We start from the raw sequence: 18478 nt of genomic DNA on the forward strand, positions 1-18478 counted from the left end.
ATATACATATACATATACATATACATATACATATACATATACATATACATATACATCCTGTAAAGCTCTAATGCAGTGGTTTTCAACCTTCTCAGTACTGCAGCCCTTTAATACAGTTCCTCATGTAGTGGTGATCCATAAAATTATTTTCATTGTTACTTCGTAAGTGTAATTTTGCTAGTGTTATGAATCATATTGTAAATATCTGTGTTTTCCAGTGGTCTTAGGTGGCCCCTGTGAGAGGGTCATTCTACTCCTCCCAAAGGAGCCATGACCTGCAGATTGAGAACCTCTGCTCTAATGTATATCCTGGAGCTTGAGATTTCTGTCATGTCCAAATGAAACTTCCATTTCCTAAACTTTAAACAGCAATGCATATGTCCAGAAATTGCCACCTTGGCCCAGCTCAAGCTGGACTATAGGAGAACTTCTGGTGGTTAGCTAAAAGTCGTCATTCCTCAGGAACTTGTGAAATGGGTTCCCTTCCTGTCTCCCGGGAGGAGTCATTCTCCTTGCCTCTGGCAGAAGGGATATATAGTTCTCCATTGACAGACACCTATGGTTGCATATATCAAAGCCCTTTTGGCCTCCAGGTTCCTACAGTCCCTATTCATAAGTGCATTTCCAAGTCCAGGCTAGCATCCCAGTTACCGCAGCTCTGGGCTTTCCTTCCCCAGCTCCTCACTATCCTTACAACCTGCTGTTCTCTGCTGGGCACCCCTTGTCATCTCACTATCTTCGCTATGCCCTCTTCTTAGTCTCTGCTATCCCCGCTTCTCTAGTCTGGCCACGTCCAGTCTGTTTCTTTTTCTCTCTGCTTTGGAGTCTTCCAGATACCTCTGGGTTCTCTCTCTCTCTCTCTCTCTCTCTCTGTCTCTCTCTTTCTCTCTCTCTCCCTCATGCATGATAAAAAACCTTCCCTCTAATGCTGTGGCCATTTCAGTAGTTTCTTTACTGCACCCTCTGGTACAGTTCCCTCCTTTTCTGGGACATGAGCTCAGTCACATGGCGGACTGCCCATAACTCTTCAATGAATTAAGAATGCCCAGATAAGCAGGTGACAGCTGGCAGATGGTAGAGAGGGAGCATGGTGGCTCCTGCTTATCTGCAGTCCTCCAATGAGCTCGAAGCACACCTCATGCTGAAAATGGACCGCAATGATTTATTTGTCAATATGAGCTTGCTTAGTGTCCCCCTGGACTATACATTTCTAGTTGCTTACAAAGTAGGTTGTATGTAGTAGATAGATAGATAGATAGGTAGATAGATAGATAGATAGATAGATAGATAGATAGATAGATAGACAGATAGAGCTATATACATATGTATACATATATACAAGATGTTCCCTAGTCTTCTCAGCCCTCTTGGCTATCCCAAAGCACCTGGGCCCTGATCTCACTTTACCTCAAGTCATTGAGAAATAGCCACGAAGGGAGCCATGGACGATCCCCGTTTCAGCCTCCTTCCATACGAAGAATGACTCTCCTGAAGGGAGACAGCCTCACCTTTACTGGCTGAACTCAGAGGAAGACTCTCACAGCTCACACTGACCACACTGCCTCTTGTATTCTCAGCAACTGAAGCATCCCAACCTCGTCAATCTCCTCGAGGTCTTCCGGAGGAAGCGGAGGCTTCACCTGGTGTTCGAGTATTGTGACCACACCGTGCTTCATGAGCTGGACAGATACCAGAGGGGGTGAGTGCCCATCCCTTTCCAGAGAACAGGCGAAGGAAAGCTCACGAGGGTTAGTGAGGGGAAAGCAGTTAAAAGGCTATGTAGGAAGATGTGCATGGTGGTACGTGTGTGTAGTTGAGAGACCGAAACAAGAGAATTGACAGGTTGAAGCCACTCTGGGCCATAAACTCTGTCTCAAAACAAACAAAGGAAAAAAAACCAAACAAACAAACAAGTGAACAAAAAGTAATGAGCGCATGTCCCTGCTGCTGGGCTGATAGCTGAGAAATTTCCAGAAACATTGTGAAATACGTTGTAAAGTCACTTTAATGAAGAAGCCATGAGTAGCATAACAACGTCATAGATAAACCTTGGCTTCCGTGGTGCGTGTCTCTGCATTGCAGTTGCCTCAGCCGTGGGGAGGAGGAGAGCCGATACTTTGAGTCTGACTAGGGAAACAGTGCACTGGACTTTAGAAGAAAGCGTCTCTAAAGTATGGTGACCGGCATCTAGGATCCCAGCCCTTACGAGGCTGAGGCAGGAGGATTACCAGTCTGAGGACAGCCTAGGTTACAAAGCAAGACTCTGCCCCCAAACAAACAAACAAATGAGAAAAAAAGTACAAAAGTAACCACTGGGGGAGCAAGTTTAAGGTTATAAAAAACCTAATGCAATCCAAGTCTTTTGTGTGCTGCATTAGCCAGGACTTCTTTGGTACAAGTGACAAAACTCAGCTTGAAGCAAGCGCAGGTAGAGAGCACAGGCGTCAGGGGCTCTAACCAGAAGAGTGTGAGTGACTAGTGTGTGTGTCCCACAGGATGAAAGAACTGGGAAAGGGAAGGTGCAGGCTGGAACAGGCCACAGCCTCTATAAGCCGACGCAGTTCTCCCAGAAGGAAACTCTGAAAGCAGACTCCAAATATATAAAATCGTTGAATTTCTGATTGGCCAGCTAGAATGATGCAACTATCCCTGCGACCAATCACTGTGGCTGGAAGGGGAAAGAAAAATCATTAGTAAGCCATGGGCAATACAATCAAAAGTGAATCAATATCAAAGGCGGCTTCCTGGGAGAGGAGGCATTCAGTTCAAAATGGGGAGGATTTAGAGACATTGATAAGGGAAGATTACCCCATTCTCTGCTTTTACTTTGTTCCTGGAGGTGAGAGGAGGTCCACCTTTGGCTGGGGAAATATGGAGAGTGCTGACAGGTCAGAGCTGTGGAATGGTGGGCCAAGCCCTGCTCATGTCCTCACTCCAGCGGCTGAAGGATGAGACTGCTCTCAGCTTTGCCCAGGAGCTTGCTCTGCCCTGTGAGGTTGGCTATATGATCTGCCATGAGCTCCTAGTAAATGAGATTAAAGTGGCTTGTGGCTTGTGAATGTGCCCGAAGCACGCTTTTCGTGTTCCGTTATGTTAGCACCAAGAACGGGCACCACCCACCTTTCAGGAAGCCATCAGCACAGAGAAATTACATGTTAAAACGAGAGCATTTCCTGTGCCGCTGTTTGCTCTTTTGCCAGCTTGCAACTAATGCTCATCAAGACTTTGCTGGTTTAGTTGCTGCTGCTGTACAGACACTTCGGTGGGCGAGGTTACTCAGGGTGGGCCTGTCTTCCTGTTTTATACCATAACCAACACAGAAGGTTTTGGAACCTCCAATGGCACATAACCTCCCCATGCAACAAGCGAGTAATTAACTGTGCAACGGAAAGCAGCTAGCTGGGTGTCCCCTGATCTAATCCAGTCCTTCCACTGTCAACACGACAGCAGCAATGTTCATGACTTGAACTACCCAAGACTGCTCCCCTTAGATGCCAGCCACACGCCAGGTTATTTTACCTCGGCTTCTGACCGGCTGCCTGTGAATCAGGGCACCCATGACCTATCTCATCCTCGGGTTTGATTTATTTACTCCAGTAGCATGCAGAGCCCCAGGAAATATTTACACTGTACGGGGTCCACGTGCTCTGTAGGCGCACTTCTGTCTAGGAAGACCCACAAGTTGGCCTCTCTGCAGGCTCTCCAAATACCACCGTCCTTTTTGGGTCTCTATGGGGACCCCACTGCATAGGTGTGGTTGCTAATTGACTGCGTAGGGAACTCAGCAAGACTTGTCAGTTGAGATTCTTCTGGGCTATCTGTGATACATTCATCCCGCCACAATATGAGACATGGCCTCTGGGGATGAGCAGGGTCAAGGACAGATGACAAATGAGATACTTTCTTCAAGGCCATCTGTCTATCGCTAAGACAGTAAGAGAGTGGGGTGTGGAAGTGAGGAGGTGGGGGTATGGGGGAGGGTTCAGGTTTTATGACCTGCCTTCAGGAAGGAGTTATGAACCAGGCATGATAGATAAAACTCTGCAGGTAGATGGAGATAGACAGATGGACGTGTGTGTGTGTGTGTGTGTGTGTGTGTGTGTGTGTGTGTGTGTGTACGCACGCATGCGCGCATTAGACTTCTTGACACCATGACAAATATCTGAGAGAAACAGTTGTTTATGAAGAAAGTCTTATCTGGCCTCATGATTTCAGAGGCTTGGGTTCATGGTTGGCTGGCTCTGTGGTCTAGGGCCTGAGGTAAGGCAGTATAGCATGATGGGGAAAGAGGCTGTGACAAACAGGAAACAGTAGCAGGAAGGGGTCAACATTTACCCTTCAAAGGAACGCTGCCTGTGACTTTCTTCCTTCAACTAGGCCCATTTCTACAGTTCCCCTCTCTCCTGAGAGTCTGTGCAAAATTTGAGCATCTTGATTAATGAAACTCTCCATTAGGTCAGAGCCTTTGTGACCTAGCTGTCACTGAGAAGCCCCCACAGGTAGAGCCAGATGTGGGGTTTACTAGTTTTTTCAGCACCCCTCCATCCAGTCAGGTTGACACTCACAATTAACCATCACAACAAAGGTGGGGAGCGGGATGACAAGGAAACTCTAAAGAGAATAACTTGTTAGCTCTGATTAAAAGACATTTATCTGCTGACATGGCTCCCCCCAATAGTGGACATGGATGCAACCAAAGTACCTCAGCGTGATGGCAAAAGCAGTCAGACTGCTTGCCTTCCGTCGCTCACCCCAATTCCTTTCTCCTCAGAAAGATTATGAACTAATTTTCTCTATACATCGCCTAGCATTAGGTCAGTAGACAAGATTTATACATACATGAGGAAGTTGCTTCTCTGGTTTTATGTGTTGGGCTGGGTGATTTGTTTAGTGTTTGCCTTGGTCGCAGTGCAGTGGGTACTGTCTTGGTGTGCTGATGAAGCCTGGGGTCAGGAGGGCTGGAGACCGTGGCCACAGCAGCCAGCCTGCCGGCTGCTTTGTCAAGAAAGCACTGCATGCCCTGTGTTTTGGAATGAGTTCTCTGCTTTTGAAACGCACCTTCATATGTGCTTTATATGCACAGGAATATAATCTTTAGACCCATTACTAATGTAAATAATTATACTAAGTTGCATTATTTCAAGCCATTCTTCTATCATTGACTATTTGAGAAGTTCTCAGCATCAGGTTTGATAAATAATTCTACTGTAAATTTCTCCTACAAATAGGTTTTGCTTTTTATTTGCTTTCCCTTTAGAAGTTCTCAAACTAGGACTCTTAGGTGTCTGTTTCCCTGTGAGGCCGCTGGGGTGCCGAGTGACAGGGGAAGCTGGCCTGAGGCAGGAGAGAAGTCCACACCTGTCCAGACCTTGAAAAACCACGTCTTGTGACTGGCAGGAGTGAGACTATTCCCTCCCTGCGCTGGGCCTGCATGTCCTGGTACAGGTAGCCTCTACAACCCTTGACGTGGTCATGTAGCCCGGCGGCCAGGTTACAGCCTAAACCTCCCCTCTCCTTAAAAGGGCATGTCCAGCAAGCCCCTGGAATCCCTCTTCATACAAATAAGGCATTCCCAGCACCTTGGTCCTGGCCAATGATGTACACTCACCCCTAAAGCCTCTACCCACTCCCCAAAAGTTTAAACAGCCCTTGTTCTCCCCAATTGAAGGGGCTGTCTCACTGAAGCTGCCTCCTGAGAAGGCTGTTTCTCAAGCACTCGCTGCCATCTGAGATCTTGCCTTGCACCCATCCACCTGGCTACACCTTACTCCCTTCAGGCCAGCCCAGTGCACAGTGAGCCTGGACACCCCAAGGGGAAGCAGACCCGGAGCTGCTACTTTACCAAGCTGTAAACACACACACACACACACACACACACACACACACACACACACACACACTTCTTTATAGATATGCTAACTCAGGTTCTACTGTTAAAATATTTTATGTGTGTATCTTATCAAATGCATACGAAATGAATAGCAACCCTATCCAAACTCCATGAAAACAGAAAAGCATTTCCCAAGTCATTTTCTGAGTCCATTCTATCCTGATGCAAAAAACAGATAAAGGCAATTCAAATCAAGGAAATGATATCTTTAACAAAGTGTTTCTCATGAACCTAAGTGAAAAACCCCTACTAAATTATTAGCAGATAATGTAATGGAAAAAGTGGTATACTGGTAATTTCTAACACTTTTGGAAACTGTAGACTTCCTATTTTTAAACTTAATTTATTGTATGTATGTGACTATCTTGCCTGCATGTATATCTGTGTGCCATGCGCATGCCTGGTGTCTTCAGGGGCCAGAAGAGATTGTCCATCTGAGATCTGCCTGACTCTGTCATCCAAGTACTGGAATTAAAGGCATGTAAAACCCTGCCCAGCTTAGATTTAGTTCTCTTAAATCATTATCCCCTGTGAGGCCCTACCTTAATCCTTCAAATACTCATATTACTGATTTAATATTAACTAGTCTGTCTCTCTTTCTCTCTCTCTCTCTCTCTCTCTCTCTCTCTCACACACACACACACACACACACACACACACACACACACACACACACAAAAGGCATTGTGCCTTTAGTCCCTGGTCCCTGTGTCAAGGCTTGCTGGGACCTTGTCCACCTGGGACCTCCTTTTGCTGCTCTCTTGTGGTTCTCCCTCCATTTCTCTGCAGTTGAATTCCTTACTTCCTGAGTTTCCTGTCTTCCTCTTTCTGGGTTTACTTATTTTTTTTTTCAAGTATACCTGTCTCTAATTGGTAAAAAGATAGTATAATCACTCAGAAATCTAGACTAGATATTTCTAAGAATGATCCTCCCTCCCACCTTAAAATCCCCTACAGTGAAGCAGTTAGGAGTCCTTTGTGTTTCTGGAATAAAACAAACTTCCAAAGCAGGAGGAAAGAACAGAAAGCAGCTGGGTGTGCCTGCTCAGGCCTTTAATCCCAGAACTCTAGGCAAAGGCAGGAGGATCTCCTGACTTTGAGACCAGCCTGGTCTTAAGGATGTGTTCCAGGACAGGCAGGGCGATACAGGGAAACACTGTCTCAAAAAAAAAAGAGAGAGAGAGAGAGAGAAAGAAAAGAGAAAGAAAAAAAGAGGAAGGAAGAAAGAAAGAAAAGAAAAGAAAAGGAAAGAAAAACAACAACAGAACACAGTGTATCCGCACTGGCAGGAAGCTCCCGAGTGTGGCTTTCTTTTTACACTTTCCCTTGGCAGATGGATCCCAGTTCACGCTCTTAGGAAGGAAGAATTCTGGATGTGGCGGCAGACCAGCTAGCTTCCACTGGGACAGTTGTAGTGTTCAGTAAGTTAACTCCCTCACCCAAACAGGACCACAGGACGATGGGTGGAAGGGTGTGCCTTCCCAGAGACCCTCCATCTTGGGTGGGGTCCAAGCATAAAGGGAACACCCACACTTGACTTCTCTCATATGCATTACCTAGCCCCTGATCCCCATATCTAAGTCTGGGGATTTGTACTCTTCAGGAGCGTAGATCCCAGCACACCAAGCCCAGATGGCTGGGAAGCCCAAGGGGCCCAGGCTGGACTGTCAAATTCTGAGCATTTCTTACCAAGAGGAAATGGATCTATCTAGAGTTCAGTCACCTGATCACCTGCTGAAAGAGACGCCGACCTCAGCTTCTTTTACAAGTTTTGTTTGAGTGCATATGTGATTCCTTTGAGGGAAGAGCATATCTTTGACCAGGGCTCCAGTTGGGCATCTTTGGGGCAGGAAAGAGTGGGAGGGAACTGGCTTCTCCCCGTCACCCCTGCCCCAGTCCTCTTCATTCTGCCCCAGAACAAGACCACAGTCTGCCATCAACACGGAAGCCCACACGGTGGAGCTAAGTGAACTTCTTACCTTGTCACCACAGGCTACAGCTGGGACCATCTGTCTCAGCCCGGGACGCTACCTAGTCATCAGAACTTCCCCAAACTTTTACGTTTATTACATATTTTCATATTGACTCAAGATACCATGGCGACAACCTTCAGCCTTCCTGACTGGTAAATCATGCTGTTGCAATCTGGATGGGTTGCCTTGCTTGCCTGGGAGGCGGTTAGTCACTGCTGCCTCCTTTCACCACCTCCTGGCCATCCCCTCCTTCCCTTTCCTGCTGCGTCTCCAGCTATCTCCGTTCACTCCAGCATTCCTTCAGTTCACTCTCTTTTCTGAAGGGGTGACACCTGGTAAAGCATTGTAAGAGGTACAAGAAAGGGGAGGCCAAGATTTGCCCTGTGTCTTTATCCTCACACGTGATTCCTATTTGATTTGCATGGAGGATGTTGTTTGCTTCATTGAAACTTTTCCTTAAAATGTTTGATGATATTGTTTTTGTGCCTTCTGTCCTCTCTGATGATAAGAAATCTGATACCACCTGCCGTGGTGGTATATGCCTTTAATTCCAGCACTTGGTAGGCAGAGGCAGACAGATGTCTGTTTGTGAGGACAGCCTGGTCTACAGAGTGAGTTCCAAGACAGCTGGGGCCACATAGTGAGACCTGGTCTCAGGAAGAAAAGAGAGAGAGAGGAAGAAAAGAAAGAAAGAACAAGAGAAAAAGAAAGAAAAAAGAAATCTGATGTCATTTTGTGTTTTGTTTCCTTGTAAAGTCTTGTTTCTTTTCACTTCCAGAAGCTTGGAGAACCTTTATCTTTACAGTTTCAGATTCTGAAAATCTTGGACTGTAGCTGGGACTTTCTATGAATAAAATGCATCTAAATTGTTTTATTGTTTATTTCCTATTTCTTTTTTTAATTTTCTGGACCCTCTATTATCTGGGTGTTGCAGTAAGTCTTTAATTGTTTTTGTCTTATTTTCTTCGCTATTGTATTCTGGGGGAGAGAGGATATATAGAACCCAGGGTCTTGCACATGCCAGCAATTCTTTACCTAAGATATATATATATATATATATATATATATCTGATTTTAAAGATATATATATTCTGATTTTAAAGATGTCTCTGTAAAGATATAATAATTTAATAATTTGAAAATATTCTCTTCACCCTCCGTAGGCTGTTTCATTTGTGTATTGTTTTGGGTTTTTTTTCCCCATTTGCTTCAGTCACTCTCTTTTCCTGGCCTTTTTGTTGTTGCCATCTTTGGTTTTGTTTTTAGTTGTTTTTTTGTTTGGTTGGTTTGGGTTTTTGTTTTGTTTTGTTTGAGGCAAGGTTTCTTTGTATGTATTCTTGGCTGTCCTCAACTCATTTTGTAGACCAGACCAGGCTGGCTTCAAACTCACAGAGATCCGCCTGTCTCTGCCTCCCAGAGTGCTGATTACAGACATGCCCACAGTGCCCAGCTTTAGTTGTTTTTTGAGACGGGGTTTTGCTCTGTAGCACAGGCTGGCTTTGAATTTGAGGTCCTCCTGGCTCATCCTCCAGAGTGCTGGGATCACAGCGTGCACCACTCTGATTCCATTAGAAGCTGTCCTTGCGCATCACATCATCTCTGATTTTCTTCATGGAGAAGAACCACGAACTAGTGGAAGCCACAAGCTCCACTGAGCAGTTAGTTATCGGGCTGAGCCACTTGCTGGGACCTCATGGTCAGAATCTTCAGATCTTTGCCCCTGAGTTTGCCCTTAGTCCATCCATGACTGACTGCCATCTGGCTCCAAGCCTGTGAGGAAAGCGGGCTCAGAGTCTCAGCACTCAGTAGTTTACACGTGGGGTTGGAGAAAGGGCTCAGCGGTTAACACTTCCTGTTCTTTCAGAGGACCTGTGTTCTGTTCACAGGCAATTCACAATCATTGGAAACTACAGCTCCGGGGTATTCAATGCCCTCTTCTGGCCTCCACAGGCACACAGGCACACAGGCACACAGGCACACACACTTCAGTTCCATCCCCATATCTCAGAATACATTCTGCCTTTCTTCCTTTCTGCTTGTCTCTTCCCCAACAGTGAAAGCTTGTCTCCTGGCGTCACCTCACTGTGCTTCAGCTAAGAGGAATCTTAGAATCTAAGGTTCCCATGTTGCGGAAAAGTGAAATAATGAGTGAAACGGGCAGCTGCAAGATGATACTGTAGTTTGTTCAGTTTCTGCACTGAGAGCCGTAGAATGTGATAGTGGGCTCAGCATTACAGGAACGTTAATAATATGAGAACATACTTCACTTGTAAATAGTCCGTTTGCATTATTTATTTTGGGAAATATCCTTGGAGACTGATGTTTCCTGGTACTTATAACTTTATGTTAGAAGGTCTTTGAGTAATCACAGTACATTTTTTGAACAAAAGATGGGGTGCTGGGGAACCTTTGAAGTCCACTTATTTGTATTTTTCTAGGCCATTTGTCCTGACAGGTGAGTTTTCCTGGAGTTCATGGCTACATGTCACTAAGAACAAAGAAGAGGATTTGGTGAGAAGCTACCTCAAGCCTGAAAACAGTCCTAATTCCACAATGCCCTGGCTTTTCTTCCTGTGGGTGGCCTCTCCATTTTCCGCATGCTATGCCTGGGTCTGTCCAAGCGTCCTTTGATTTGCCCAAAAGGATTTCCTGCACATCTGGTCTGTGACTACAGTGGCCTTGTGGCCTCTCCCAGGGGCCACAAGTGACTTTGTGCGATCACCTTTAACACAACCACTCAGCTTCCTCGCCGGTCTACTACAGAGTAGTTTTGGCCGAGGGCCACACCACCATTTAACTTTTGATTCCTAAAAATAATAAGTCCAGCATGTATGCGTCCAGGGGTGGTCTCCAAAAACAAACAGCGCTCTTTCTAATCACTCCTTGCCTCGGACTTGAAATGCTTCCCCGTGAGACGCCTTCTTCCTGTTCACACACACACACACACACACACACACACACACACACACACACACAGCAGCTGCCGAGGCTCCAGGCCACCACAGTTACATCGGCAGTGAGTCGGAGAAGAAGGGATGGAGCTAGCAGTGGTGACAGAGGGAAGAGAAGAAATATGTGAGGATGAGGCAGCTGGCAAGAGGAGAGGTGGGGAAAGGAACATGACAGGCATCTGCGATTTCAGTTATTCTGAACTTTAGTTGCATGCTACGCAGTCTAAACCTCATCCTGGTCTTAGTAAAATCTCCTTCCCCTCTCCTCAGAGGAAACCAACGAAGCCAGCGAGTCAGGCGTTTGGAGATGCTGCACACACAAAGGGAAGCGTGACTTCATTTCAGGACCATAGTTTCGAGCAACCGGAGCAAAGACACAACATCGTCTTCTGTGCTGTGTATTAACTAGCTTTACGTTAGCAGGCTCCTCATTATAGACACGGGGCTTGGCGGTCCCTGCCCGTAATCCCAGCACTCGGAGGCTAAGGCAGGATGGTCTGGAGTTTTAGGTCAGCTGGAGCCACCACAGCAAGACCACGCTTCAACCCTCCCTTAAAAAAACAAAACACGACAAAGAAACTGAGAGGAAGTTCAAATTTCAGGCAGTCCCAGGCCATAAGGACTTCTGGATTGTCACAGCTCCTCTCTGAAAAAAAAAAAAAAAAAAAAAAAATCTGTTTATATTTTTGTTAACCTGCTTTCCCTACAGTTCAGCGGTGTGCTGGCCACACATTATTAACAGTCTGGACTTGCGGTGATGGCCTGTGGTTGGAGAGGATTCTGCATCTCCGGGGATTTTTCAGTACCAAAGCCTGCCCTGGTTTGGAATGAGTTTCTGGAGCTGAATTCCATGGCTAAAGTGAAGAATGTGTTTGTGCTGTGCTTTGTTTTCACTAGGGTACCAGAACATCTCATGAAGAGCATAGCGTGGCAGACACTGCAGGCTGTAAATTTCTGCCATAAGCACAACGTAAGTCTCCTTTGAAAACTCAGGCGGCTTCTCTTAAGCCGAGATCGAGCCTTGTTCGAAGTTCATATCACACCTTTGTGGGTATAGTTTTTCACTCAATTTTTCATAAGCCTGGTAGGTGTAAGAGACTTAAAAAGCCAGCTTAGCTCTTCCCTTGTATGCAGACCTTCTGGAAACATACACTATAAAAACCATTTGAAGAAACAAGTCATACTTTTTTAAACTTGTAACATGAGGTAGAAAGAACCCCATTTACTTAGAAAGTCTGTCTTGGAGTGCCTTCCCCAAAAGCCTTGGAAACTGGGAGAGATCACAGCAGCAGTAGCTGCGTTTGAAATGGGCGGAGCCCCAAACTCAAGCCCTCTGCCTGCTTTGGTGAGATTAGAGTGCTAAGGTGGCCTGGGGTTTTCCTTGCTGGGCTGGCAGGACTGCCCAGGTGATGTGGCTTCATAGCCGCTGGAAACTCTCTGTCCCCTCCAACCCACACAGAGTGCCCACTTCCTACACACGAAGCCAGTTCCTGGAGCACGGATGTGTGGCTGAGTGCCTGCCCAGAAGGACTGAGGCCTCGGGTTGATCTCCAGCATTGCAGTCAACTGATTAATGAGTATAGTGAAAGAAAGAGAAAAGGAGGGAGGGAGGGAGGGAGGGGAGAGAGAGAAGGAAGGAAGGAAGGAAGGAAGGAAGGAAGGAAGGAAGGAAGGAAGAAAGAGGAAGGAGGATAAATCAGATTCCCAGATTCCCAACTGCTAAAAAGAAACAAAATCCCAGACAGTAGCCATGAGTACAGTTGGATTGCAGCCATTGACATCTCAACTGCCACCCACGCCTGAGGGGTTGGGTCCCCTCTGAGTCCACCCTAAGTTAAGTTTTTCTGAAGCTGATTTTTTAAGTAGAAAATTGAGAACAGCTATTATTCTGGCTTTCATTAGCTGAAGCCTAGCATCTTTGTGAGAGCTGGAGTGAGGCTCCATGGTAGGCCTCTTGCCTAGCACTCATGGGGCCTTGAGTTTGACTCCTAACACTAACAAACAAGTGCCACTTCACAGCAGGGAGGGCGGACCCTTCACAGTGCTCCACTATGGCCCGTGGTCAGCATGGAGGGAGGGAGGGGGACAGTATTGCTACCCTGTGATTGGTGGTTAGACCTTTCCAGCAAGCCTAGGGTGGCAGGAGGGACAGTGCGGGTGGAGGGTACAGAGGAAGTGGGGGGAGAAAGAAGGAGAAAGCAACCCCCCACTCTCCAGCCAGCCCTGGTGAGGAAGAGCCGAGGGAGTGAAGACAAACAGCAAGGGTACCACAGCTCTCTGGAGAGCCCCAGGCTCTGCTGGGCGCCACGTGCCTAGGGGGCGGGGTGGGGGAGGGGGAGTGTGCAGAAGCTCGTGAGGAATTTCCAAACAGAGCGGAGCACATTCTTGTTTCTGAGTCCCTCTGCCCATATGTCATGTTGATATTCATGGAAGGACCTATTTATAGCAACATGTAAAAGGACTGGTGAAAGCCTTCAGGCCCCAGAGCCATTGATACTGAGAACCAGATGGATTATAATGTATCTTAACCCGCAGCCCCCCAGTGTCCACCCCGAATAAAAATGCTGGTGGAGAGCACTGATGTTGCCCTTTCACCCTGAAAGTCCTTTGGAGTGGGAAGCGCTGGGCCCCTGAAGGACCTCTGTCCTCCTTCCAGCATCTAGGGAGTCAAGGATAACCCCAGGGGTTTCAGGCTTCAGGCCAACTGCATGTTGGGCAGCAGAAAGAGCCGACATTTCCCAGCAGAGAGGAAAACCCTGGGGAGAAAGGAAGGATCACAAGGAACTCTGAGTAGCATTTTGTCCCAGCTCAATTTGAAATGTAATTGTTGACCAAAAGTTGTTGGCTTAAGAGGTTTATTCATTTATTTATTTATCTATATGTCGAAGACACTGTCATTTAATTAGATAATCCTGTGCAAGTTCTCAAGTGCTCACTTCGGTGGCTTCACCCTGACAAAGAATGTAGCTTGATACTAGGCCAACAGGATGCAGAAGCCTGCTGAGCGCTGGACGTGTCGTGCTGTGGGGCAGAGCTGACATCTAGCGATGACTATGAGCTCCAGAGGGCGAGGCCGCAGCCTGCTCTCTTGTTTATCTTGTCAGGACAAATGTCAGGGCTGGAAGGGAAATCTTTTGGCACGAAGCAGCTTCCCACCCCTCTCTTCCCCGGCTTATCTCAGCAGGCCCAGTGCTTGTCCTGTTTACCGAGCAGGCCCGACTTTCAGTGAACTCTTATGCTCCCATCCAGTTCCTACCACCAGCTGCTGCTTCAGATCCTTTCAGTCCTTCCCCCTTCACCTACATCTGTCAGGCTGAGCACGACTCCCAGTTCCCTTTTAAATACAGGCTGTGTGAGATATGCTTACGTTACTTCTTGAGCTGGAGGTGTAGGTCAGAGGTCAGGTACACAGACTGATCCCCCCAGCACCGAAAAAGAAGTCATTTATCTGAAATTCAAATGTAATTAGGTGTCTTATGTGTTTTTATTTGCTGAGTCCAGCTCTCTACTTTCCTTTTTCCTGTCACACTTCTAGGTCTCTGGGGCCCTTCAGAAATCTGAAATGATCCTGTTTATAGGTACAGAACTAATTTTATTTTAGTCCAACAGGCAATGACAGATTAAAGTGATGTAGCCAATATTTTCTAAGTATTCCCGCCTTTACTCATGGTAGATATTAGGGCTGTCCCCTCATAACATTTTTGTTTTGTGTTTTTCTAACCAGTGCATACATCGAGATGTGAAGCCGGAAAACATTCTTATCACAAAACACTCCGTCATTAAGCTCTGTGACTTTGGGTTTGCGCGGCTTCTGAGTGAGTACTGATGGTTTCGTCACAGTGAAAGAGACATTCTTGCAGTAATAGCTGGTCTAGATACTCAGAAAGCTGGTTCTTGTATTCTGCCTCGGGGATCACCTTGTTATAAATTACAGTTCTTGCAGAATTTTGCAATGGAGTATAACTTGAAAAATGTATAAACCCGCAACAGTTTAGAAATGTATGCTGTATGTGAATTGTACCACAGTAGTTATTAAAAATCATGCTAATGTACCCGTCCCTCTATTCTCCCCTGAATTAATACCCCCAGAAGTAATACTTCCGATGGGTGGATTTTAATCTTGGCTTCAGGTTAACACCCGAGGAACTTCAAAAACTATGCTGGTAGCCTTGGGCCCTGTCCAGGAATTCTGATTAACTGGGTTGGGACAAAGCCCAGGCATCAGGAATTTAAAAAATATAGCCAAATGATTTTACTCAGCAGTTAGGATTGAGAACAGTGATTCTGAAAGCTATAAGCTTCATTCCTTAGGTGTTTCCCTCCCGGTTTGATTCTGGGCTTCCGCTGTTCTCTCTTCCATACCTCTTCCCTGGCCAGCTGGACCAGGTGACTACTACACGGACTACGTGGCCACCAGGTGGTACCGCTCACCCGAGCTGCTCGTGGGGGACACGCAGTATGGGCCCCCAGTAGACGTCTGGGCGATCGGCTGCGTGTTTGCCGAGCTGCTGTCCGGGGAGCCTCTGTGGCCGGGGAAGTCTGACGTGGACCAGCTCTTTCTGATAAGGAAAACCTTGGGTAAGTGGCGTTTCTGTCCTGACTCCTGGAGGACTGGCTAGTTTTCCCCGAGTTCTCAGCTCAGCGGATACCATTAGGGAGAGGGGGCTTCGGAGACTCGCTGAGATGGCCCTGTCATGAGTGTTCGTGGTTTGCTTAAAGAACAGTAATTAATGGCTACTGAGATTTTACCAATTGCCCAGAGCATAGAGACTTACTTAAAGGTGCTGTTGTGGTAACAGGACCAGGGCAAGGACTCAGCTGCTCATGTAACGCTGCCGTGGCTGATTGCTTTTACAGGCAGAATCCCCTGGTCCAGGGTGTTCAGGACTTTGGAGGCTTGTATGTGACAGCTTAGGGATGGGACCCAATCTAAAGACAACATTCATTCATGCTTCATTGACACTGTCTCCACTACCCTGACGGTCACTTTGGACAATCACTTCAGCGTGCCTGCGTTTTGACTGTGGTCCATCACATGGTATCAAGTGTGGAATTTTCTACTTGTGGCATCCTGTTGGTGCTCAGATTTTTTGTTTGTTTGTTTGTTTGTTTGTTTAATGAGGGATGCCAAACCTGTATTAGGATATGATTCATTACAGCCTTGACTGCAGCCTGCCTGGCAAGTTTTGGATTATTCAGACTACAGTAGAGAAAGCTCCTCAGCCTTCTGAGTGCCAAAAAGAAAGGCTTGTTGTTCGGTGCCATCCCCCCTTTCCCGCTACATCTAAGGGGAATGGTAAGGACAGCAGAGAAGAGGGGGAGGGGACACTTAAAGAGATCCTAAGCAAAGACTGTTCTCTTCAAAATCCGGGAGTTAGACTCTACTCTGCTAAGGAGCCCAATCTAAAGCAGAATTCCTCTGCCCCATAGAATCTTGTAGTATCAGCAATCACCATGTAGCTTTTGTCTTCCCACTGCCCCAGGGTGAGACCATGTTTCCTATTGTTTTTTTTTTTTTTTTTTTTTTTGAGGCAGGGTTTCTCTGTGTAGCCCTGGCTATCCTGGAACTGTAGACCAGGCTGGCCTCAGACTCAGAGATCCTCCTGCCTTTGTCCCACCAAGTGCTGGGATTAAAGGCGTGTGCACCCGCTGCCCGGCAGGGTTTTCTATTTTTAATATTCCCGCCAAGGTCTTGTACACCGTAGCCTCCTTGAAGCTCATGCAGGGCCAGTGAGCCTTCCTGGGCTGTTCCTATCAGGGGCTTTAGGGTACTCTCGCATCACTCCAGCCCTGGTGGAGATGCTGTGAGGGCCTGAGGGAAGATGTCTCTTCTTATCATGTATATGTAATTAATTTTTAAAGCTAGTGTAGATGCTAAGGGGCTTCATTACAGCATTTTCAGACATATGAGTCATCAGCCTAGAGGCTATATTTTTGCTTGCTTGTCCAAAATAAAGCAAAGTTCTGGATTTGAGTGAGACATAAAGTTCCAAAACACTAGGCAATCTGATGCTCCAGCTCCGGGCTCAGTGGCAGCACCACAGGCTCCTGACTGGAAGCCTCCACTTCCCCTGCGCTCTAGAAGTGGCCAGGGAAGCAGCTCATTCTATTTTCTGAACAAAAGCTTTTCACAGTAACATGCCAGGACTTTACAGGAAGCCATGGTCAGCCCACTCGGCTGCTGTTGCTACAGAATGAGAGCTTCCTTTGACAGGGATCTAGAAACTCCTCTTCACTGTTTTAAACTGTTCATGCTGTTAAACAGTAGACGACAAAGGTTCCAGCCGATCACCAACCGGCAAAACAGGAAAAGATGGTTCCAGTTGGGAAATGGATTCCTCACAGACAGGAGGCCTTCCATTAGCTCCCTTGGTTCAGTCTTCAAATACATTGTAAGCTCTTGAGGGCAAGAACCTTGAAGCCTTCAGTTTCTGTTCCTGACTCGGGGCACTGGCCCTGTAGAGCTCCGTGTAGGCTGTGCTGCGTGGATGCGTCTCCTGACGGGAAAAGAAAGCTACAACCTTAGCAGCTGGTCAGGTCCACATGGCCTCTGAGGGAAGGCATAGCCCGTAGCCCAGCATTTCGTATGCAGTATGCATTCCCACTTACGTCTGTCTCTTCTTGTCCAAAGGGGATCTCATTCCCAGGCACCAGCAAGTATTTAGCATGAACCAATACTTCAGTGGGGTGAAAATTCCAGACCCTGAAGACATGGTGAGTAACGAATTTTGGAGGCTCTTTAGAGAGAGCTAGTTAGGGTTTGGCAGTTACTCACTTATCTGGGGCCCCTGGCTCAGTCCGCATTGAAAGTCTTGTCTACGAGTGCTGAAGAAATTTGGAGCAAGCTGGTGAGTAAGACCCTAGCCTCAGTTCAAACTTAGAAGCCCCTGGAAACAGAGGTTAGCTACCTAGCCTGTGGGACAGGAAAGCAGGGATGCCCTGGTCCCAGCAGTCCTTTATTGCCATCAACTGAACACAGATTGCTCAGAGCCAAGCAACAGGGTTTCTCTGTGTAGCCTTGGCTGTCTGGGACTGGCTCTGTGGACCAGGCTGGCCTTGAACTCACAGCAATCCGACTGCTGTGTCTACCTCCCTGAGCGCTGGGATCAGAGGCGTGTGCCACCACACTCAGCTCCTCCAGTGGAAAGAGCTACTTCCCCGAAGCTCTGCCCACTTTTTCTGTCCTCCTGTTAGTACTGGGGTTATAGGTGTGATGATACAATTTATAGTGCTTGTCTCTCTGTAGTGAGACTTTGGGACACCATTTTCATTCCTTCATTCCTTTTTTTTTTTTTTTTACATTTTTGAGATGCCTTTTAATAGGTCTATATAACACAGTAAAAAGTATTTCATAACTCGGGGTGTGGTGTGGTGGGTGTGGCACAGTAGGGTGAGTACCCAGCAGGCCGTGGTGGCTTCCTAGCCCTGCAAAGAAAAGAGCAAAAGGAAACTCTCAGGGCATAATTAAGGTTTGAGAGATGGACTGTCTACTGACTGAGAAGGTGCTCTCAGATGGAAGCGAACGTTTCAGTTTCCAGAGGGAAGTTCCTTTGGCCTTTTGAGCTTGGTTCTGCCCGTCTCCCCACTCAAGCTCCTGTTTCCCTGCGGCATTGCCATCTTTGGGGAAAGTAGGTCATGCTAGGATAGAGAGGCAGGGCAGCACC

The 18478-nt window shown here is 46.9% G+C and overlaps 1 protein-coding gene across 3 annotated transcripts in view; it reads left to right on the forward strand.

Annotated features, from left to right (window-relative positions):
* Window positions 1-18478, forward strand: part of Cdkl1 (cyclin dependent kinase like 1) — a 42894-nt gene that overhangs the window by 17361 nt on the left and 7055 nt on the right. For all 3 annotated transcript variants that reach the window (XM_055595368.1, XM_055595366.1, XM_055595369.1), the window contains 5 exons: window positions 1578-1699; window positions 11712-11784; window positions 14539-14629; window positions 15192-15392; window positions 17446-17528. In XM_055595368.1, the coding sequence (XP_055451343.1) occupies window positions 1578-1699; window positions 11712-11784; window positions 14539-14629; window positions 15192-15392; window positions 17446-17528 (570 nt within the window). The remainder of the gene's footprint in view (window positions 1-1577; window positions 1700-11711; window positions 11785-14538; window positions 14630-15191; window positions 15393-17445; window positions 17529-18478) is intronic.

The sequence above is a fragment of the Psammomys obesus genome, unplaced genomic scaffold, assembly GCF_907164565.1.
Source record: "Psammomys obesus unplaced genomic scaffold, mPsaObe1.curated_primary_1811, whole genome shotgun sequence".
Taxonomy (NCBI): Eukaryota; Metazoa; Chordata; class Mammalia; order Rodentia; family Muridae; genus Psammomys; species Psammomys obesus.